Genomic DNA, 21,409 nt, shown 5'->3' on the forward strand with positions numbered 1-21,409 from the left:
ATTTTTAGACTGATGTGTGTCTCTGTGTGTTTAGTTCCCATTTATTTTCTTTGCAACAAAACAATGTAGAGTGATTGCCATCCTCTACTCCCCCAACCCCAACTATATTACAAACCAAAAAAAGCTGGTTTTAACACTAGACCATCTGAGATAACCCACATTAGCCTATAGCCAACATGAACTTCAACTTTTGAATATAGTTTTGCGAGTGTTATTCTAATACCTTGTATTGTCCCCTCTCTAGATGTCCATTCACCTATCCATTTCCAAGCCATAGCACTGTGATTGCCGAAGCAGCAGGTTCGTTCAAAACACACCTGCCTCGTTCCAACCGGTCAGCATGGCTGCAGGAGTGGCGGCATGGCTCCCCTTCGCCCGCGCGGCGGCTATAGGATGGATGCCTGTTGCTACCGGTCCTATGCCCATTCCTCCACGGGAAAACAAGAAATCCCAAGATCAGGGACTTATCATCCTCAACGTCAGTGGTCAGAAGTTCCAGACGTGGAGTAACACTTTGGAACGCTACCCGGACACTTTACTGGGGAGCACCGAGAAGGATTTCTTTTTCCACGAGGAAACAAAAGAGTACTTTTTTGACCGTGACCCTGATATTTTTAGACACATTCTGAATTTCTATCGCACGGGAAAACTGCACTACCCACGCCAAGAGTGTATTGCAGCTTATGATGAAGAGTTGTCGTTTTTTGGGATCATACCTGAGATTATTGGAGACTGTTGCTATGAGGAGTACAAGGACCGGCGGCGCGAGAACCAGGAGAGGCAGCAAGATGACGAGGACGACGAGAAAGAAGATATAGCTCCGTTAAACATGACCTTCCGGGAGTACATGTGGCGGGCTTTTGAGAACCCCCACACGAGCACCACGGCCCTGGTCCTCTACTATGTCACCGGGTTTTTCATAGCCATCTCAGTCATGGCCAACGTGGTGGAGACGGTACCGTGTGGAACCCTCCCCAACCGCGCCAAGGAGATCTCATGCGGGGACCGTTACTCGGTGGCCTTCTTCTGTCTGGACACGGCCTGCGTCATGATCTTTACCATCGAGTACCTCTTACGGTTAATCGCAGCCCCAAGCCGGTACAACTTTATGAAGAGTGTGATGAGCATCATCGACGTGGTTGCCATCATGCCTTACTACATCGGCTTGGTCATGACGGACAATGACCAAGTGAGCGGGGCATTCGTCACCCTCAGGGTCTTCCGTGTTTTCAGGATTTTCAAATTCTCCCGCCACTCTGCGGGGCTGCGTATCCTGGGCTACACACTGAAGAGTTGCGCCTCGGAGCTGGGCTTCCTCCTCTTCTCCCTCACCATGGCCATCATTATCTTCGCCACTGTGATGTTTTACGCAGAGAAGGGCTCCGCTTCCACCAAGTTCACCAGCATTCCCGCTGCTTTCTGGTACACCATTGTCACCATGACAACGCTGGGGTAGGTGTTGCCTCTTGGAGAGGGGTGGTTGTGAATGTGTTCAGTTCACAACGTGTCGAAACGAGCTTGGCTACTATAAAGAGGTTATTGGTAGACCTACACCACAGTCACGTATCACTGCAGCTTCTCGCTGATAAAGCCCAATCTTCTGCATTCTAGGCCTATTCTATTCTATCATATGAAACCTATGCCCATCATTACTATTTCACACTCTGTGAAAGCTTCATGGTACAGCAAATGTTTTTATTTATAGACCCTCTTATTATAAGGCTGGTAAACGTAACTGATTAAACAAACTCCAAACCACGTTTCAGTTGGTTATATTGGACCACTCATGAGCCTACTGACAAAGTTAATGAGGGTTAGAAGGTGTAGGTCTAATTGACACCTCTCTCTCTCTCTCTCTCTCATCCCTTGTTGTCTCCAGAGTGCCAATGAACAACGCAGCCAATCGGCTGGATGTGCTGATGTTGCATAAGTTAATTAATCATGGTTAAGGCGATCATTTTAATTAATGTAGCCGATATTGATGTGCGCACTCATCCAGTCAGTAGCTTATATGAGTGATTGATTGTTCTTTGAGGGGAATTCTCTCTCTCTGCCTTCCACACCATTATGCGCGCAGCTCGAGTGCTGCGACAGTTGCTCTCCGCGGTGCTGAAAACCTCCTTTGCGTTTCATTTTAACGCCACGCTTGCTGCCAGCGTTCGTTGCTATACTGCTATCTTGTGTTGTGCTGCTGCCGTCAAAATAATACCGACAAAATACCGTGTGAGTGTCTTCTGCCTGGCTGGCTGGCTGAAGCATGCAGCGTGAACATAAATCATAGCCTGGAAATAATCAGACCATTCCTAATTCGTGTGTTAAAAATACCCGGGTTGCTCCTTCGATCACCGAGCACCTCTGAAGTCTGTTACTTTTCGTGTCTCAAAAGAGAGAGGAGAAATACAACTCGGCTTGACAGTTCCCTAGCCACCTTCCCGTAGCACATTCAAGTTTCGAAGGTATTATAGATGAATGTTTTAATAATTGAAGTTAGGAGGTTTTTGGGCCAATGATCACAGAGAATTATGACCACTGACAAGGATGACAGGGGAGTGAGAGAGAGAGAGAGAGAGAGAGAGAGAGAGAGAGAGAGAGAGAGAGAGAGAAAGACCCCTCAACCACTGCGACATATAATATACAAAAATGCCTAGAAAATAAAAAATCCATATTACAGTCACACTGCTGCAATTGAGGGTGTTACCTCTTCTGGGCAGGTGTAATGACAGTTACAGTAATGTTCATGCATTATGGAAACATATTGTACAGTAACACTCATGCATTATGGAAACATATTGTACAGTAACACTCATGCATTATGGGAACATATTGTACAGTAACACTCATGCATTATGGAAACATATTGTACAGTAACACTCATGCATTATGGAAACATATTGTACAGTAACGTTCATGCATTATGGAAGCATATTGTACAGTAACACTCATGCATTATGGAAACATATTGTACAGTAACACTCATGCATTATGGAAACATATTGTACAGTAACACTCATGCATTATGGAAACATATTGTACAGTAACAGTCATGCATTATGGAAACATATTGTACAGTAACACTCATGCATTATGGAAACATATTGTACAGTAACACTCATGCATTATGGAAACATATTGTACAGTAACACTCATGCATTATGGAAACATATTGTACAGTAATGTTCATGCATTATGGAAACATTACGTTTCAAATGGCACCCTATTCCCTTTATAGTGCACTATTTTTGACAAGGGCACATAGGGTTCTGGTCAAAAGTAGGGTACTATGTAAGGAATAGGATGCCATTTGGGATGCATAAATACTGTACATCTAAGCTAGTAGCAGAACGATGAAATACGTTGTATTTGTTTTCATCTATCCACACTCACACCAGTAAGCAGGCTCTCTGTCTCTGTCAGCTGGTTACCCATCAAACAGGTTTAGAGGAAATTATTGTCCTTAAATTATAGGACCATCTGTGTGTATTTGTGCTGCGTTTCATGTTAATTTATCACCATTTAGAAATAATTGATCATCATTTACAAATCACTTATAATAATGGCCACGTGGTATTATAATGAACCATTATTTCAGCGGGTTGGTTGACTGGGAATACATGATGTTTCACAGCAACAACCTCTTTTACAGCAACAACCTCTTTTACAACAACAACTATTTTACAGCAACAACCTCTTTTACAGCAACAACCTCTTTCACAGCAACCTCTTTCACAGCAACAACCTCTTTTACAGCAACAACCTATTTTACAGCAACAACCTCTTTTACAGCAACAACCTCTTTTACAACAACTATTTTACAGCAACTACCTCTTTCACAGCAACAACCTCTTTCACAGCAACAACCTCTTTCACAGCAACAACCTCTTTCACAGCAACAACCTCTTTTACAACAACTATTTTACAGCAACTACCTCTTTTACAGCAACAACCTCTTTTACAGCAACAACCTCTTACAGCAACAACCTCTTTTACAGCAACAACCTCTTTTACAGCAACAACCTCTTTTACAGCAACTATTTTACAGCAACAACCTCTTTTACAGCAACAACCTTTTTTACAGCAACAACCTCTTTTACAGCAACAACCTCTTTTACAGCAACAACCTCTTTTACAGCAACTACCTCTTTTACAGCAACAACCTCTTTTACAGCAACTACCTCTTTTACAGCAACAACCTCTTTTACAGCAACAACCTCTTACAGCAACAACCTCTTTTACAGCAACAACCTCTTTTACAGCAACTACCTCTTTTACAGCAACAACCTCTTTTACAGCAACAACCTCTTTTACAGCAACAACCTCTTTTACAGCAACAACCTCTTTTACAGCAACAACCTCTTTTACAGCAACAACCTCTTTTACAGCAACAACCTCTTACAGCAACAACCTCTTTTACAGCAACAACCTCTTTTACAGCAACAACCTCTTTTACAGCAACAACCTCTTTTACAACAACTATTTTACAGCAACTACCTCTTTTACAGCAACTATTTTACAGCAAAGGCCTCTTTTACAGCAACTACCTCTTTTACAGCAACTATTTTACAGCAAAGGCCTCTTTTACAGCAACAACCTATTTTACAGCAACACTCTCTTTTACAGCAACTACCTCTTTTACAACAACTATTTTACAGCAAAGGCCTCTTTTACAGCAACAACCTCTTTTACAGCAACTACCTCTTTTACTGCGACGACTTGTAGAAGAGTTTTGACCTGAGGAATAAATAAAGACTTGACAAGTTGTCTAGTCTTTAATTTGTTCAAATCAGTTACTATCCATGCAGTGGATTGATTCAAATCTTTCATTATTTATGATAAAATGTGCCCACATTCCTGTAAGCACTCAGAGGCTTCTCAAAATATTGATGATTACCAAGGCAACAACACTCCATCCATTTTCCCCCGGCAGACTGCAGTTGACTGCTCCATTCTTTATAATCTTATTTCACTGAATTGAAATGAAATTGACCTCAACCCTGATTCTTAATCCCTACCATGTTGCTTATTGTCTTGATAAAGATGTTGAATGAATGTTGTATGCTGTAAGCTGAATCAACCTTGTTAATGGCAATGCTTTTGTTAGTCTGCAATACCCTCCTGTAACCTTAATGCTCTCCGAGGATAACTACTAGACCTGCAATGACCGATTAGAACAGCAGCTTCATGAGTGTCACATTAATGCTGTTTGCAACTGTTTACAACCCCCGAAAAGTGAGTATAATCATCATTATCTTCCAGAGAGAAAATATGTGGAAAAGTAGGTGACCTCCTCTAACCCTCCTCTAACCCTACTATAACCTTCTTCTAACCCTCCTCTAACCTTCCTCTAACCTTCTTCTAACCCTCCTCTAACCTTCCTCTAACCCTCCTCTAACCTTCCTCCAACCTTCCTCTAACCCTCCTCTAACCCTCCTCTAACCTTCCTCTAACCCTCCTCTAACCCCCTCTCTAACCTTCCTCTAACCCTCCTCTAACCTTCCTCTATCCCTCTAACCCTCCTCTAACCTTCCTCTAACCTTCCTCTAATCTTCATATGCAATCAGAGGATATATCCCTTATATATGGAGTGATTCTGATTCTGATGGTGTGAATCAGGTTGTTTTAAAGCACAGCACAGAAACTAATTGATCAAAGTTAACCAAATCCTGATGCAGGTCTGATATGGACATTAACTTTCTAGTTTAGAGAGATATGGGTTGTGTCCCAAATGGCACCCTATTCACTATGGGCCCTGGTCAAAAGTAGTGCACTATATAGGAAACATGGTGCCATTTGGGAAGCAGTAATAAGCAAACCAATTCCAGGAGGAGGTAGCGGCAGAGCAGCTACTAGCAGTTGAAACAAACCCCATAATCAGATCTGTTTGATTTTTGTTACAATTACCTCCTCACCACAAACACTCTATAGTCAATTACTGCATCCTATTCCTCCCTTCTCCTCCCTTCTCCTCCTCCTTGGATCCTGTGGAGGTAAAGACAGGACAGTGTCTGGACACTCCTCTCCCCCTGCTGATGGGTCATTGATCGTGCTTAAGCAGACGTGCAGACACCGGGGGAGAGGAGGAGAGGTGGAGGAGAGAGAGAGAGAAATGACAGAGAGAGAGGACAGAGAGAGGACAGAGAGAGGACAGAGAGAGGACAGAGAGTGAGAGGACAGAGAGTGAGAGGACAGAGGGAGAGGACAGAGAGAGAGAGAGAGAGAGAGAGAGAGAGAGAGAGAGAGAGAGAGAGAGAGAGAGCAAACTATAATGCTATTTTGCCCTAAAGTACACAGTGGCAGAATACCTGACCACTGTTACTGACCCCGAATGAAGGAAAGCTTTGACTATGTACAGACTCAGTGAGCATAGCCTTGCTATTGAGAAAGGCCGCCATAGGCAGACCAGGCTCTCAAGAGAAGACAGGCTATGTGCACACTGCCCACAAAGTGAGGTGGAAACTGAGCTGCACTTCCTAACCTCCTGCCAAATGTATGACCATTTTAGAGACACACATTTCCCCCAGATTACACAGATCTTGATAAACTCCCATATCTATTGGGTGAAATACCAGTGTGCCATCACAGCAGTAAGATTTGTGACCTGTTGCCACAAGAAAAGGGCAACCAGTGAAGAACAAACACCTTTGTAAATACAACCCATATTTATGTTTATTTATTTTCTATTTTGTACTTTTCACTATTTGCACATCATTACAACACTGTATATAGACACATATCTTTATTCTTTTGTAACTATTGCGAGTGTAATTTTTACTGTTAATTTGTATTTCTTATTTCTTTTAGCTTATCCATTTAATTTGCTTTGGCAATGTAAACATATAAGGAGAGAGTGGATAGGAGAGAGGGAGAGGGCAGAGAGAGAGGGCAGAGAGAGAGGGCAGAGAGAGAGATCTCTGTGACTGGGGGGAGGTGACCCCCACAACTGCATGCCTAGTCTAACTCACGATAGCTTCTTCTCAGCTAGTCTGAGTAGGCCCATACTTATCCCTCCTATTTATGGAGTAAAATCTCTGTGCTGCTCTTTGATATACCACAGAAGAAGACAAGCTGTGGTGCTCTTTGATATACCACAGAAGAAGACAAGCTGTGGTGCTCTTTGATATACCACAGAAGGAGACAAGCTGTGGTGCTCTGGGACATACCACAGAAGAAGACAAGCGGTGGTGTTCTGGGATATAACATAGAAGAAGACAAGCTGTGGTGCTCTGTGATATACCACAGAAGAAGACAAGCGGTGGTGTTCTGGGATATAACATAGAAGAAGACAAGCTGTGGTGCTCTCTGATATACCACAGAAGAAGAAGATAAAATGCGTCTTTACTGTTGAGATGGAGCAGGTCGCTGCCCAAGGTTTCACTTCCCTCGAGAAACCCTTTATAAGTTCAATTCTTGCCAAAAATGAAATTCATATGGTGGTATGGAGTGGATCTTGAAATGTTTAAAGGTCAGGGATATCAAAAAATATTTATGACAGTCTATTCAATATGGGGAAATGGGATGCTATACTGTATATACAGTACCAATAGAATCTGAGTCTATCGCACGATCCAAAATGGAGGTGCTATTACCAGATTATTTAGATCTATAGCGCATAGGGGGAAGGCTCTGATTTGAAGTGTATATGTGGTTTCTTGCTACGTAAAGTACATTCCTCTCTAGTTGAGATAGAACCAAAACCTACAGAACATTTTACAATATACAATGTATCTAGTACCATGAGAGACTGGGTTTATACAGTACAGTGTATCTAGTACCATGAGAGACTGGGTTTATACAGTACAGTGTATCTAGTACCATGAGAGACTGGGTTTATACAGTACAGTGTATCTAGTACCATGAGAGACTGGGTTTATACAGTACAGTGTATCTAGTACCATGAGAGACTGGGTTTATACAGTACAGTGTATCTAGTACCATGAGAGACTGGGTTTATACAATACAGTGTATCTAGTACCATGAGAGACTGGGTTTATACAGTACAGTGTATCTAGTTCCATGAGAGACTGGGTTTATACAGTACAGTGTATCTAGTACCATGAGAGACTGGGTTTATACAGTACAGTGTATCTAGTACCATGAGAGACTGGGTTTATACAGTACAGTGTATCTAGTACCATACAGTGCTGGATTTATACAGTGTATCTAGTATCTAGATTGAGTCTATTATGAGTTTTCTTGCCACATTATATCCCTCTCTAGCTGCTCCACAGTGAGGGTGATGTGATAATGGTTTGTTTACTTGCTACAGTATACCAATGGTCAGGGTGATGTGATAATGTTTTGTTTACTTGCTACAGTATAGCAATGGTCAGGGTGATGTGATAATGGTTTGTTTACTTGCTACGGTATTGCAACGGTCAGGGTGAATGAGCTGCGCAGGGATTCTTTTTTGGTGCTTCAGATCACTGAAGTAATTTAAGGTGCAATGGAGTGCACCGCAGAAACGAGGACAGCTGTGAAAATGACCAAAGTCAAGCGAAACCCATAAGGAAGGAAAGGAGAGAGAGGAGAGAGAGGAGAGGGGGAGAGGGGGAGAGAGAGGAGAGGAGAGAGAAGAGAGAGAGGGAGAGAGAGGGAGAGGGAGGAGAGGAGAGAGAGAGAGGGGAGAGAGGGAAGAGAGAGGGAGAGAGGAGAGAGAGGAGAAGAGAGAGAAGAGAGAGAGGAGAGTGAGAGAGGAGAGAGAGCGGGAGAGGAGAGAGGGGAAGGACAGGGCTCTGTGGGGAATGGTAGGGACACGCATGCCACACTGCACATCTGGCCACACCAGCCACTCTGAGTCCATCTGAGGCACAAGTAGAGGTCAGGGTTCAACTGTGTGTCTTGACACAACCACCAACACATTAACGTAGTTTCCCAATCCTGGTCCTGGGGATCCAAAGGGGGTGCATATTTAAGTTTTTGCCCAAGCACTAACTCATTTTATTCAACTAATTAACTCATCATTAAGCCTTTGAATCAGGTTTGTTAGTGCTAGGGCAACAACTAAAAAGTCTCTATTGAAATAGCTTTGGTCTATTTTTATTAAACACTGTGTCTGGTAAATGAGAATATATCCCAATACGATTGGTCTGAACCGCCACTGCCCACCCACACAATACATTACGGGGAGCTTGACGTTAGATGTCTATAAACATGCCTATAGACATGTCTGTCAGTGTGTGATTTAAGAAGAGGAGAGACACCGAAAGACAGCAGAGTCATTGGGAGGACATATGAAATTCCATAAACAACTAAAATGCAGAAGTATATAACCATCATCATTATTGTAGTAGTAATATATAAGAATAATTACTATTGTATTAGTAGTATATAACCATAATTACTATTGTATTTGTAGTATATAACCATAATCACTATTGTAGTAGTAGTATATAACCATAATTACTATTGCAGTAGTAGTATATAACCATCATCATTATTGTAGTAGTAGTATATAACCATAATTACTAACATAGTAGCAGTATATAACCATAGTTATTATTGGAGTAGTATATAACCATAAATATTATTGTAGTAGTATTATAGAACCATACTTATTATTGCATTAGTAGTATATAACATCATCATTATTGTAGTAGTAGTAGTTTATAACCATCATCATTATTATTGTAGTAGTAGTATATAACCATCATTATTATTGTAGTAGTAGTATACAACCATAATTATTATTTTAGTAGTAGTATATAACCATAATTATTGTTGTAGTTGTAGTATAAAACCATATTTACTATTGTAGTAGTAGTATATAACCATCATCATTATTGTAGTAGTAGTAGAAATCAACCATAATTATTTTTGTAGTAGTAGTATATAACCATAATTATTTTTGTAGCCGTAGTATATAACCATAATTATTGTAGTAGTATTATATCAACATAATTATTATTGTAGTAGTTGTATATAACCATCAAACTTATTGTAGTAGTAGTAGTAGTATATAACCATCCTCATTATTGTAGTAGTTGTAGTATACAACCAAAATTATTATTTTAGTAGCAGTATATAACCATAATTATTATTGTTGTAGTAGTATATAACGATCATTATTATTGTAGTTGTATGTAATCATCATTATTATTGTAGTAGTAGTATATAACCATCATTATTATTGTAGTAGTACTATATAACCGTAATTACTAGTGTAGTAGTACTATATAACAATAATTATTATTGTAGAAGTAGTATATAACCATAATTACAAATTGTAGTAGTATATAACCATATGTATTATTGTAGTAGTATATAACCATAAATACTACTGTAGTAGTATATAACCATAATCATTATTGTAGTAGTAGTAGTATATAAACATAATCATTATTTTAGTAGTAGTATATAAACATAATCATTATTTTAGTAGTAGTAGTATATAACCATCATCATTACTGTAGTAGTAGTAGTTGTATATAACCATCATCATTATTGTAGTAGTAGTAGTATATAACCATCAGCATTATTGTAGTAGTAGTATACAACCATAATTACTATTGTAGTAGTAGTATATAACCATAATTACTATTGTAGTAGTAGTAGTAGTAGTATATGACCTAATTACTATTGAGTTAGTATATAACTATAATTATTGTTGTAGTAGTAGTATATAAACATAATTATTATTGTAGTAGTAGTTGAGAACCATAATTATTATTGTAGTAGTATATTACCATCATCATTACTGTAGAAGTAGTATATAACCATAATTACTATTGCAGTAATATTTAACCATAATTATTATTGTATGAGTAGTATATAACCATCATTAGTATTGTAGCAGTAGTATATAACCATAATTATTATAGTAATGTAGTAGAGAACCATAATTATTGTTGTTGTAGTCGTAGTATATAACCATCATCATTATTGTGGAAGTAGTAGTATATAACCATAGTTATTATTGTAGTAGTAGTATATAACCATCATCATTATTGTGGAAGTAGTAGTATATAACCATAGTTATTATTGTAGTAGTAGTATATAACCATAGTTATTATTGTAGTAGTATATAACCATCATCATTATTGTAGTAGTCGTAGTATATAACCATAGTTATTATTGTAGTAGTAGTATATAACCATCATCATTATTGTAGTAGTAGTACATAACCATCATCATTATTGTAGTAGTAGTATTAGTATATAACCATCATCATTATTGTAGTAGTAGTATTAGTATATAACCATCATCATTATTGTAGTAGTAGTATTAGTATATAACCATCATCATTATTGTAGTAGTAGTATTAGTATATAACCATCATCATTATTGTAGTAGTAGTAGTATATAACCATCATCATTATTGTAGTAGTAGTAGTACATAACTGTAACGGCCGTCGTATTGAGTAGACCAAGGCGCAGCGGGTTGAGTGCTCATTTTAACATTATATTTTAATAAACTTGAACACTTAACAAAAATAACAAAACGAACGACAGCTAAACAGTTTTGCAGGCTAACCCTAGCAGTGCAAAAACAACTTCCCAAAAAAGGGCTACCTAAGTATGACTCCCAATCAGCAACAACGATGTACAGCTGTTCCTGATTGAGAGCCATACCAGGCCAACAAAGAAATATACAACATAGAAAAACCATAGAAATACAAAACATAGAAAAATACCCCAAAACCCCGGAACACATGAAACAAACACCCCTCTTACATAATTACATATCCCAACAAACCCCGAACCACATAAAACAAACACCCCCTGCCACGTCCTGACCAAACTACAATAACAAATAACCCCTTTACTGGTCAGGACGTGACAATAACAATCATCAATATTGTAGTAGTAGTGTACAACCATAATTATTATTGTTGTAGTAGTATATAACCACAATTATTATTGTAGTAGTAGTATATAACCGTCATTATTGTGGTAGTAGTGGTATAAACACGTCATTATTATTGTAGTAGTAGTAGTAGTATATAACATCATCATTTTTGTGGTAGTAGTATATAACAAAATTATTATTGTACTAGTAGTATATAACCATCATCATTATTGTAGTAGTAGTAGTATATTACCACCATCATTATTGTAGTATTAGTAGTATAAAACCATCATCATTATTGGACTATTTGTAGTGTTTAACCATAATTACTAAAAGAGTAGTAGTTTATAACCATAGTTATTATTGTAGTAGTAGTATATAACCATCATCATTATTGTAGTAGTAGTAGTATATTACCACCATCATTATTGTAGTATTAGTAGTATAAAACCATCATCATTATTGTAGTAGTAGTAGTAGTATTTAACTATCATTTTTATAGTAGCAATAGTATATAACCATTATCATTATTGTAAAAGTGGTTGTATATAATCATCATCATTATTGTAGTAGTAGTAGTATATAACATTCATCATTATTGTAGTAGTAGTAGAATATATCCATTGTCATTATTGTAGTAGTAGTATATAACATCATCATTATTGTAGTAGTAGTATATAACCATCATCATTATTGATGTAATAGTAGTATATAACCATCGTCATTATTGTAGTAGTAGTAGTATATAACTGTCATCATTATTTTAGTTGTAGTATATAACCATCATCAGTATTGTAGTAGTAGTATATATCCTTCATCATTATTGTAGTAGTAGTAGTATATAACCATCATCATTATAGTAGTAGTATTATATAACCATAATTACTATTGTAGAATTAGAATATAACCATTATCATTATTGTAATAGTAGTTTAAAACCATAATTATTATTGTAGTAGTACTATATAACCATAATTACTAGTGTAGTAGTACTATATAACAATAATTGTTATTGTAGAAATAGTATATAACCATAATTATTATTGTAGTAGTAGTATAGAACCATACTTATTATTGTTGTATTAGTATATAACCATAATTACTATTGAAGTAGTAGTTGTATATAACCTTAAAGACTATTGTAGTAGTATATGACTATAATTATTGTTGTAGTAGTAGTATTTAACCATAATTATTATTGTAGTAGTAGTTTAGAACCAATTATTATTATTGTAGTAGTGGTAGTGTTTAAACATCACCATTATTGTAGTAGTAGTAGTATACAACCATAATTACTATTGTAGTAGTAGTATATAACCATAATTACTATTGAAGTAGTAGTTGTATATAACCTTAATGACTATTGTAGTAGTATATGACTATAATTATTGTTGTAGTAGTAGTATATAACCATAATTGTTATTGTAGTAGTAGCTTAGAACCAATTATTATTATTGTAGTAGTAGTACTATATAACCATCATTATTATTGTAGTATTAGTAGTATATAAGCATCATCTTTATTGTAGTATTAGTAGTATACAACCATGTTCATTATTGTAGAATCAGTAATAGTATACAACATCATCATTATTGTAGTAGTAGTAGTATACAACCATAATTACTATAGTAGTAGTAGTATATAACCAGAATTATTATTGTAGTAGTAGTATATAACCTCAATTACTATTGTAGTAGTATATGACTATCATTTCTGTTGTTGTAGTAGTAGTATATAACCATTATTATTATTGTAGTAGTAGTTTAGAACCAATTATTATTATTTTAATAGTAGGATATAACCTAAATTACTATTGTAGTAGTATATGACTATTATTTCTGTTGTAGTAGTAGTATATAACCATTACTATTATTGAAGTAGTAGTAGTATATAACCATCATTATTATTGTAGTATTAGTAGTATATAACCATCATCATTATTGTAGTAGTACTATATAACCATCATCATTATTTTTGTAGTAGTAGTAGTAGTATATAACCATCATCATTGTTATAGTAGTAGTAGTATATCCATCGTCATTATTCTAGTTGTAGTAGGATATAACCATCATCATTATTGTAGTAGTAGTAGAAGTATATAACCATCATCATCATTATTGTAGTAGTAGTATATTAACATAATTATTATTATAGTACTAGTATATAACCATAAATATTATTTTAGTAGTAGTATATAACCATCATTATTGTAGTAGTAGTTATCCATCATTATTATTGTAATAGAAGTAGTAGTATATAACCATCATTATTATTGTAGTAGTAGTATATAACAACAATTATTATTGTGTTAGTAGTAGTATATAACCATCATCATTATTGTAGTAGTAGTAGTATATAACCATCATCATTATTGTAGTAGTAGTATATAACCATCATTTTTATTGTGGCAATACTATTTAACCATTATCATTATTTTAGTAGTGGTTGTATATAACCATCATCATTATTGTAGTAGTAGTAGTAGTAGTAGTAGTATGTAACCAACATCATCATTGTAGCAGTAGTATATAACTATCATCATTATTGTAGTAGTAGTAGTATATAACCACCATCATTATTGTAGTATTAGTAGTATATAACCATCATCATCTTTTTAGTTGTTGTAGTGTTTAACCATCTTCATTGTTGTAGTAGTAGTATATAACATTTATCCTTATTGTAGTTGTAGTAGTTGTATATAACCACCATCAGTATTGTAGTAATAGTGTATAACCATTATCATTATTAAAATAGTGGTTGTATATAATCATCATCATTATTGTAGTAGTAGTAGTATATAACCATCATTTTATTGTAGTAGTAGTAGTATATAACCATCATCATTTTTGTAGTAGAAGGCGTATATAACCATCATCATTATTGTAGTGGTAGTAGTATATAACCATCATCATTATTGCAGTAGTAGTAGTAGTATTTAACCATCGTCATTATTGTAGTTGTTGTAGTATTTAACCATCATCATCATTATTGTAGTAGTAGTATATAACCATCATTATTTTTGTAGTAGTAGTAGTATATAACCATAATTGTTATTGTAGTAGTAGCTTAGAACCAATTATTATTATTGTAGTAGTAGTACTATATAACCATCATTATTATTGTAGTATTAGTAGTATATAAGCATCATCTTTATTGTAGTATTAGTAGTATACAACCATGTTCATTATTGTAGAATCAGTAATAGTATACAACATCATCATTATTGTAGTAGTAGTAGTATACAACCATAATTACTATAGTAGTAGTAGTATATAACCAGAATTATTATTGTAGTAGTAGTATATAACCTCAATTACTATTGTAGTAGTATATGACTATCATTTCTGTTGTTGTAGTAGTAGTATATAACCATTATTATTATTGTAGTAGTAGTTTAGAACCAATTATTATTATTTTAATAGTAGGATATAACCTAAATTACTATTGTAGTAGTATATGACTATTATTTCTGTTGTAGTAGTAGTATATAACCATTACTATTATTGAAGTAGTAGTAGTATATAACCATCATTATTATTGTAGTATTAGTAGTATATAACCATCATCATTATTGTAGTAGTACTATATAACCATCATCATTATTTTTGTAGTAGTAGTAGTAGTATATAACCATCATCATTGTTATAGTAGTAGTAGTATATCCATCGTCATTATTCTAGTTGTAGTAGGATATAACCATCATCATTATTGTAGTAGTAGTAGAAGTATATAACCATCATCATCATTATTGTAGTAGTAGTATATTAACATAATTATTATTATAGTACTAGTATATAACCATAAATATTATTTTAGTAGTAGTATATAACCATCATTATTGTAGTAGTAGTTATCCATCATTATTATTGTAATAGAAGTAGTAGTATATAACCATCATTATTATTGTAGTAGTAGTATATAACAACAATTATTATTGTGTTAGTAGTAGTATATAACCATCATCATTATTGTAGTAGTAGTAGTATATAACCATCATCATTATTGTAGTAGTAGTATATAACCATCATTTTTATTGTGGCAATACTATTTAACCATTATCATTATTTTAGTAGTGGTTGTATATAACCATCATCATTATTGTAGTAGTAGTAGTAGTAGTAGTAGTATGTAACCAACATCATCATTGTAGCAGTAGTATATAACTATCATCATTATTGTAGTAGTAGTAGTATATAACCACCATCATTATTGTAGTATTAGTAGTATATAACCATCATCATCTTTTTAGTTGTTGTAGTGTTTAACCATCTTCATTGTTGTAGTAGTAGTATATAACATTTATCCTTATTGTAGTTGTAGTAGTTGTATATAACCACCATCAGTATTGTAGTAATAGTGTATAACCATTATCATTATTAAAATAGTGGTTGTATATAATCATCATCATTATTGTAGTAGTAGTAGTATATAACCATCATTTTATTGTAGTAGTAGTAGTATATAACCATCATCATTTTTGTAGTAGAAGGCGTATATAACCATCATCATTATTGTAGTGGTAGTAGTATATAACCATCATCATTATTGCAGTAGTAGTAGTAGTATTTAACCATCGTCATTATTGTAGTTGTTGTAGTATTTAACCATCATCATCATTATTGTAGTAGTAGTATATAACCATCATTATTTTTGTAGTAGTAGTAGTATATAACCATAATTGTTATTGTAGTAGTAGCTTAGAACCAATTATTATTATTGTAGTAGTAGTACTATATAACCATCATTATTATTGTAGTATTAGTAGTATATAAGCATCATCTTTATTGTAGTATTAGTAGTATACAACCATGTTCATTATTGTAGAATCAGTAATAGTATACAACATCATCATTATTGTAGTAGTAGTAGTATACAACCATAATTACTATAGTAGTAGTAGTATATAACCAGAATTATTATTGTAGTAGTAGTATATAACCTCAATTACTATTGTAGTAGTATATGACTATCATTTCTGTTGTTGTAGTAGTAGTATATAACCATTATTATTATTGTAGTAGTAGTTTAGAACCAATTATTATTATTTTAATAGTAGGATATAACCTAAATTACTATTGTAGTAGTATATGACTATTATTTCTGTTGTAGTAGTAGTATATAACCATTACTATTATTGAAGTAGTAGTAGTATATAACCATCATTATTATTGTAGTATTAGTAGTATATAACCATCATCATTATTGTAGTAGTACTATATAACCATCATCATTATTTTTGTAGTAGTAGTAGTAGTATATAACCATCATCATTGTTATAGTAGTAGTAGTATATCCATCGTCATTATTCTAGTTGTAGTAGGATATAACCATCATCATTATTGTAGTAGTAGTAGAAGTATATAACCATCATCATCATTATTGTAGTAGTAGTATATTAACATAATTATTATTATAGTACTAGTATATAACCATAAATATTATTTTAGTAGTAGTATATAACCATCATTATTGTAGTAGTAGTTATCCATCATTATTATTGTAATAGAAGTAGTAGTATATAACCATCATTATTATTGTAGTAGTAGTATATAACAACAATTATTATTGTGTTAGTAGTAGTATATAACCATCATCATTATTGTAGTAGTAGTAGTATATAACCATCATCATTATTGTAGTAGTAGTATATAACCATCATTTTTATTGTGGCAATACTATTTAACCATTATCATTATTTTAGTAGTGGTTGTATATAACCATCATCATTATTGTAGTAGTAGTAGTAGTAGTAGTAGTATGTAACCAACATCATCATTGTAGCAGTAGTATATAACTATCATCATTATTGTAGTAGTAGTAGTATATAACCACCATCATTATTGTAGTATTAGTAGTATATAACCATCATCATCTTTTTAGTTGTTGTAGTGTTTAACCATCTTCATTGTTGTAGTAGTAGTATATAACATTTATTATTGTAGTAGTAGTTGTCTATCACCATAATTATTATTGTAGTAGTAGAGTGTATAACCATCATCATTATTGTAGTAGTAGTATATACCATCATCATTTCTGTAGTTGTAGTATATAACCATCTTCATTATTGTCATAGTAGTAGTAGTATATAACCATTATCATTGTTGTAACAGTAGTAGTATATAACGTCATCAGTATTGTAGTAGTAGTATATAACTATCATCATTATTTTAGTAGTAGTATATTACTGTCGTCATTATTGTAGTGGTAGTATTTTATAACCATCATCATTATTGTAGTAGTATTTTATAACATCATTATTTTAGTAATAGTAGTATATAACCATCATCAGTATTGTAATAGTAGTATATTACTATCGTCATTATTGTTGTAGTAGTATTTTATAACATCATCATTATTGTAGTAGTAGTTTATAACCATTATCCTTATTGTAGTTGTAGTAGTTGTATATAACCACCATCAGTATTGTAGTAATAGTGTATAACCATTATCATTATTAAAATAGTGGTTGTATATAATCATCATCATTATTGTAGTAGTAGTAGTATATAACCATCATTTTATTGTAGTAGTAGTAGTATATAACCATCATCATTTTTGTAGTAGAAGGCGTATATAACCATCATCATTATTGTAGTGGTAGTAGTATATAACCATCATCATTATTGCAGTAGTAGTAGTAGTATTTAACCATCGTCATTATTGTAGTTGTTGTAGTATTTAACCATCATCATCATTATTGTAGTAGTAGTATATAACCATCATTATTTTTGTAGTAGTAGTAGTATATAACCATCATCATCATTATTGTGGTGGTAGTATATAACATAATTATTATTGTAGTAGTAGTATATAACCGTAATTATTATTTTAGTAGTAGTATATAACCATCATTATTGTAATAGTAGTATTTATCCATCATCATTATTGCAGTAGAAGTAGTATATAACCATCATAATTATTGTTGTAGTAGTAGTATACAACCATAATTATTATTTTACTGGTTGTATATAACCATACTTATAATTGTGGTAGTAGTAGTATATAACCATCATCATTATTGTAGTAGTAATAGATAACCATCATTTTTATTGTAGCAGTAGTATATAACCATTATCATTATTGTAGTAGTTGTATATAACATTCATTATTGTAGTAGTAGTAGTGTATAACAATCATCGTTAATGTAGCAATAGTATATAACCAAAATCATTATTGTAGTAGTGGTTGTATGTAACCATAGTTATTATTGTAGTAGTAGTAGTGTATAACCATCATCATTATTGTTGTAGTAGTATATAACATCATCATTTTTGTAGGAGTAGTATATAATCATCTTCATTATATCTTCATTATCATATCACATCCAAGATGGCATAGCAGTCAGACGTCCTTTGTCCTCGTCTTGTCGTGTCCCGTGTATATGTATATTTACATCTTTTCTTTGCATATCTTTTTATATAATCTGAAATCCACAACAGAAGCTAGCCAGAAGTTAGCCAGAAGTTAGCCAGTTCACTAGCTAACGTTAGAATTCAGCTAACCACAGTTGGTGGTCATCAGCTATCCCTTAGCTCGAAAAGCTATCGCCAGTTTTGTACAACGCGATTCAGACCAGAGCATACCGGACCTATTTTCTCTCCATCTCCCCGGATTTCTACCGCAAGCTCTGGACATTTACACATTGATCTTGCAGCTAGCTAGCTGCTATCCGAGTGACTATTGGCTAACGTCGGTACCGGAGCTGACATCAATTATTCCGGAGCTAGCCAGCTGAAGAGTTCCATCAGCCACTCCTGGGCTACAGTCACCTATCCGGACCCGTTTTACTGCCGATGCGGAGCCCCATCGGGCCTTCATGACTGGACTACTGACGTTATCTGCCCGAGGGAGTTATCCAACTGGCCCCTCCATCGCGACGTAACCTGTACGCCCATCTGCGGCCAGCTAATCGTTAGCTGTCTTATCGGCTGCTATCTGAATAGGTCTATCGGACAATTTTCTTGGGCCACTATAACTATAACTATTTTTGCCAATTGGATTGGTCCCCTCTACCACACGGAACCCCACTAATCTACCGACGGAAACGCACGAGGTGGCTAAAAACAGACCATCTTCTGCCAACTTGCTACCTATGGCCCGGCTAGCTGTCTGAATCGCCGTGACCGCAACCGACCTCACTACTCACTGGACCCTTTTGATCACTTGGCTAAGCATGCCTCTCCTTAATGTCAATATGCCTTGTCCATTGATGTTCTGGTTAGTGTTTATTGGCTTATTTCACTGTAGAGCCTCTAGCCCTGCTCATTATACCTTATCCAACCTCTCAGTTCCACCACCCACACATGCGATGACATCACCTGATTTCAATGATATTTCTGGAGACAATATCTCTCTCAACATCACTCAGTGCCTAGGTTTACCTCCACTGTATTCACATCCTACCATACCTTTGTCTGTACATTATACCTTGAAGCTATTTTATCGCCCCCAGAAACCTGTTCCTTTTACTCTCTGTTCCGGACGTCCTAGACCACCAATTCTCATAGCTATTAGCCATACCCTCACCCTACTCCTCCTCTGTTCCTCTGCGATGTAGAGGTGAATCCAGGCCCTGCAGTGCCTGGCTCCACTCCTATTCCCCAGGCGCACTCCTTTGATGAGTTCTGTAACCGTAATAGCCTTGGTTTCATGCATGTTAACATTAGAAGCCTCCTCCCTAAGTTTGTTTTATTCACTGCTTAAGCACACTCTGCCAACCCAGATGTCCTAGCCGTGTCTGAATCCTGGCTTAGGAAGACCACCAAAAACTATGAAATCTCCACCCCTAACTACAAAATTTTCAGACAAGATAGAATGGCCAAAGGGGGCGGTGTTGCAATCTACTGCAGAGATAGCCTGCAGAGTTCTGTCCTACTATCCAGGTCTGTACCTAAACAATTTGAACTTCTACTTTTACAAATCCACCTCTCTAAAAACAAGTCTCTCACCGTTGCCGCCTGCTATAGACCACCCTCTGCCCCCAGCTGTGCTCTGGACACCATATGTGAACTGATTGCCCCCCATCTCTCTTCAGAGCTCGTGCTGCTAGGTGACCTAAACTGGGAGATGCTTAACACCCCAGCCACCCTACAATCTAAGCTTGATGCCCTCAATCTCACACAAATTATCAATGAACCTACCAGGTACCACCCCAAAACCGTAAACACGGGCACCCTCATAGATATCATCCTAACCAACTTGCCTTCTAAATACACCTCTGATATTTTTCAACCAAGATCTCAGCAATCACTGCCTCATTGCCTGCATCCGTAATGGGTCAGCGGTCAAACGACCTCCACTCATCACTGACAAACGCTCCCTGAAACACTTCAGTGAGCAGGCCTTTCTAATCGACCTGGCCCGGGTATCCTGGAAGGATATTGACCTCATCCCGTCAGTAGAGGATGCCTGGTTATTTTTTTTAAATGCCTTCCGCATCATCTTAAATAAGCATGCCCCATTCAAGAAATTTAGAACCAGGAACAAATATAGCCCTTGGTTCTCTCCAGACCTGACTGCCCTTAACCAACACAAAAACATCCTGTGGCGTTCTGCATTAGCATCGAACAGCCCCTGTGATATGCAACTTTTCAGGGAAGTTAGAAACCAATATACACAGGCAGTTTG

General features: G+C 35.3%; 1 protein-coding gene across 1 annotated transcript in view; it reads left to right on the forward strand.

Moving 5' to 3' along the window:
• The first annotated feature begins 249 nt into the window (after nt 1–249).
• LOC106561712 (A-type voltage-gated potassium channel KCND2) overlaps nt 250–21,409 on the forward strand; it is a 136,914-nt gene continuing 115,754 nt past the window's right edge. The window contains exon 1 of the mRNA XM_045688496.2: nt 250–1,452. Coding sequence (XP_045544452.1) covers nt 341–1,452 — 1,112 coding nt within the window. The 5' untranslated portion in view covers nt 250–340. The remainder of the gene's footprint in view (nt 1,453–21,409) is intronic.

This window comes from Salmo salar, chromosome 10, assembly GCF_965601325.2.
Source record: "Salmo salar chromosome 10, fSalSal1, whole genome shotgun sequence".
Classification (NCBI taxonomy): domain Eukaryota; kingdom Metazoa; phylum Chordata; class Actinopteri; order Salmoniformes; family Salmonidae; genus Salmo; species Salmo salar.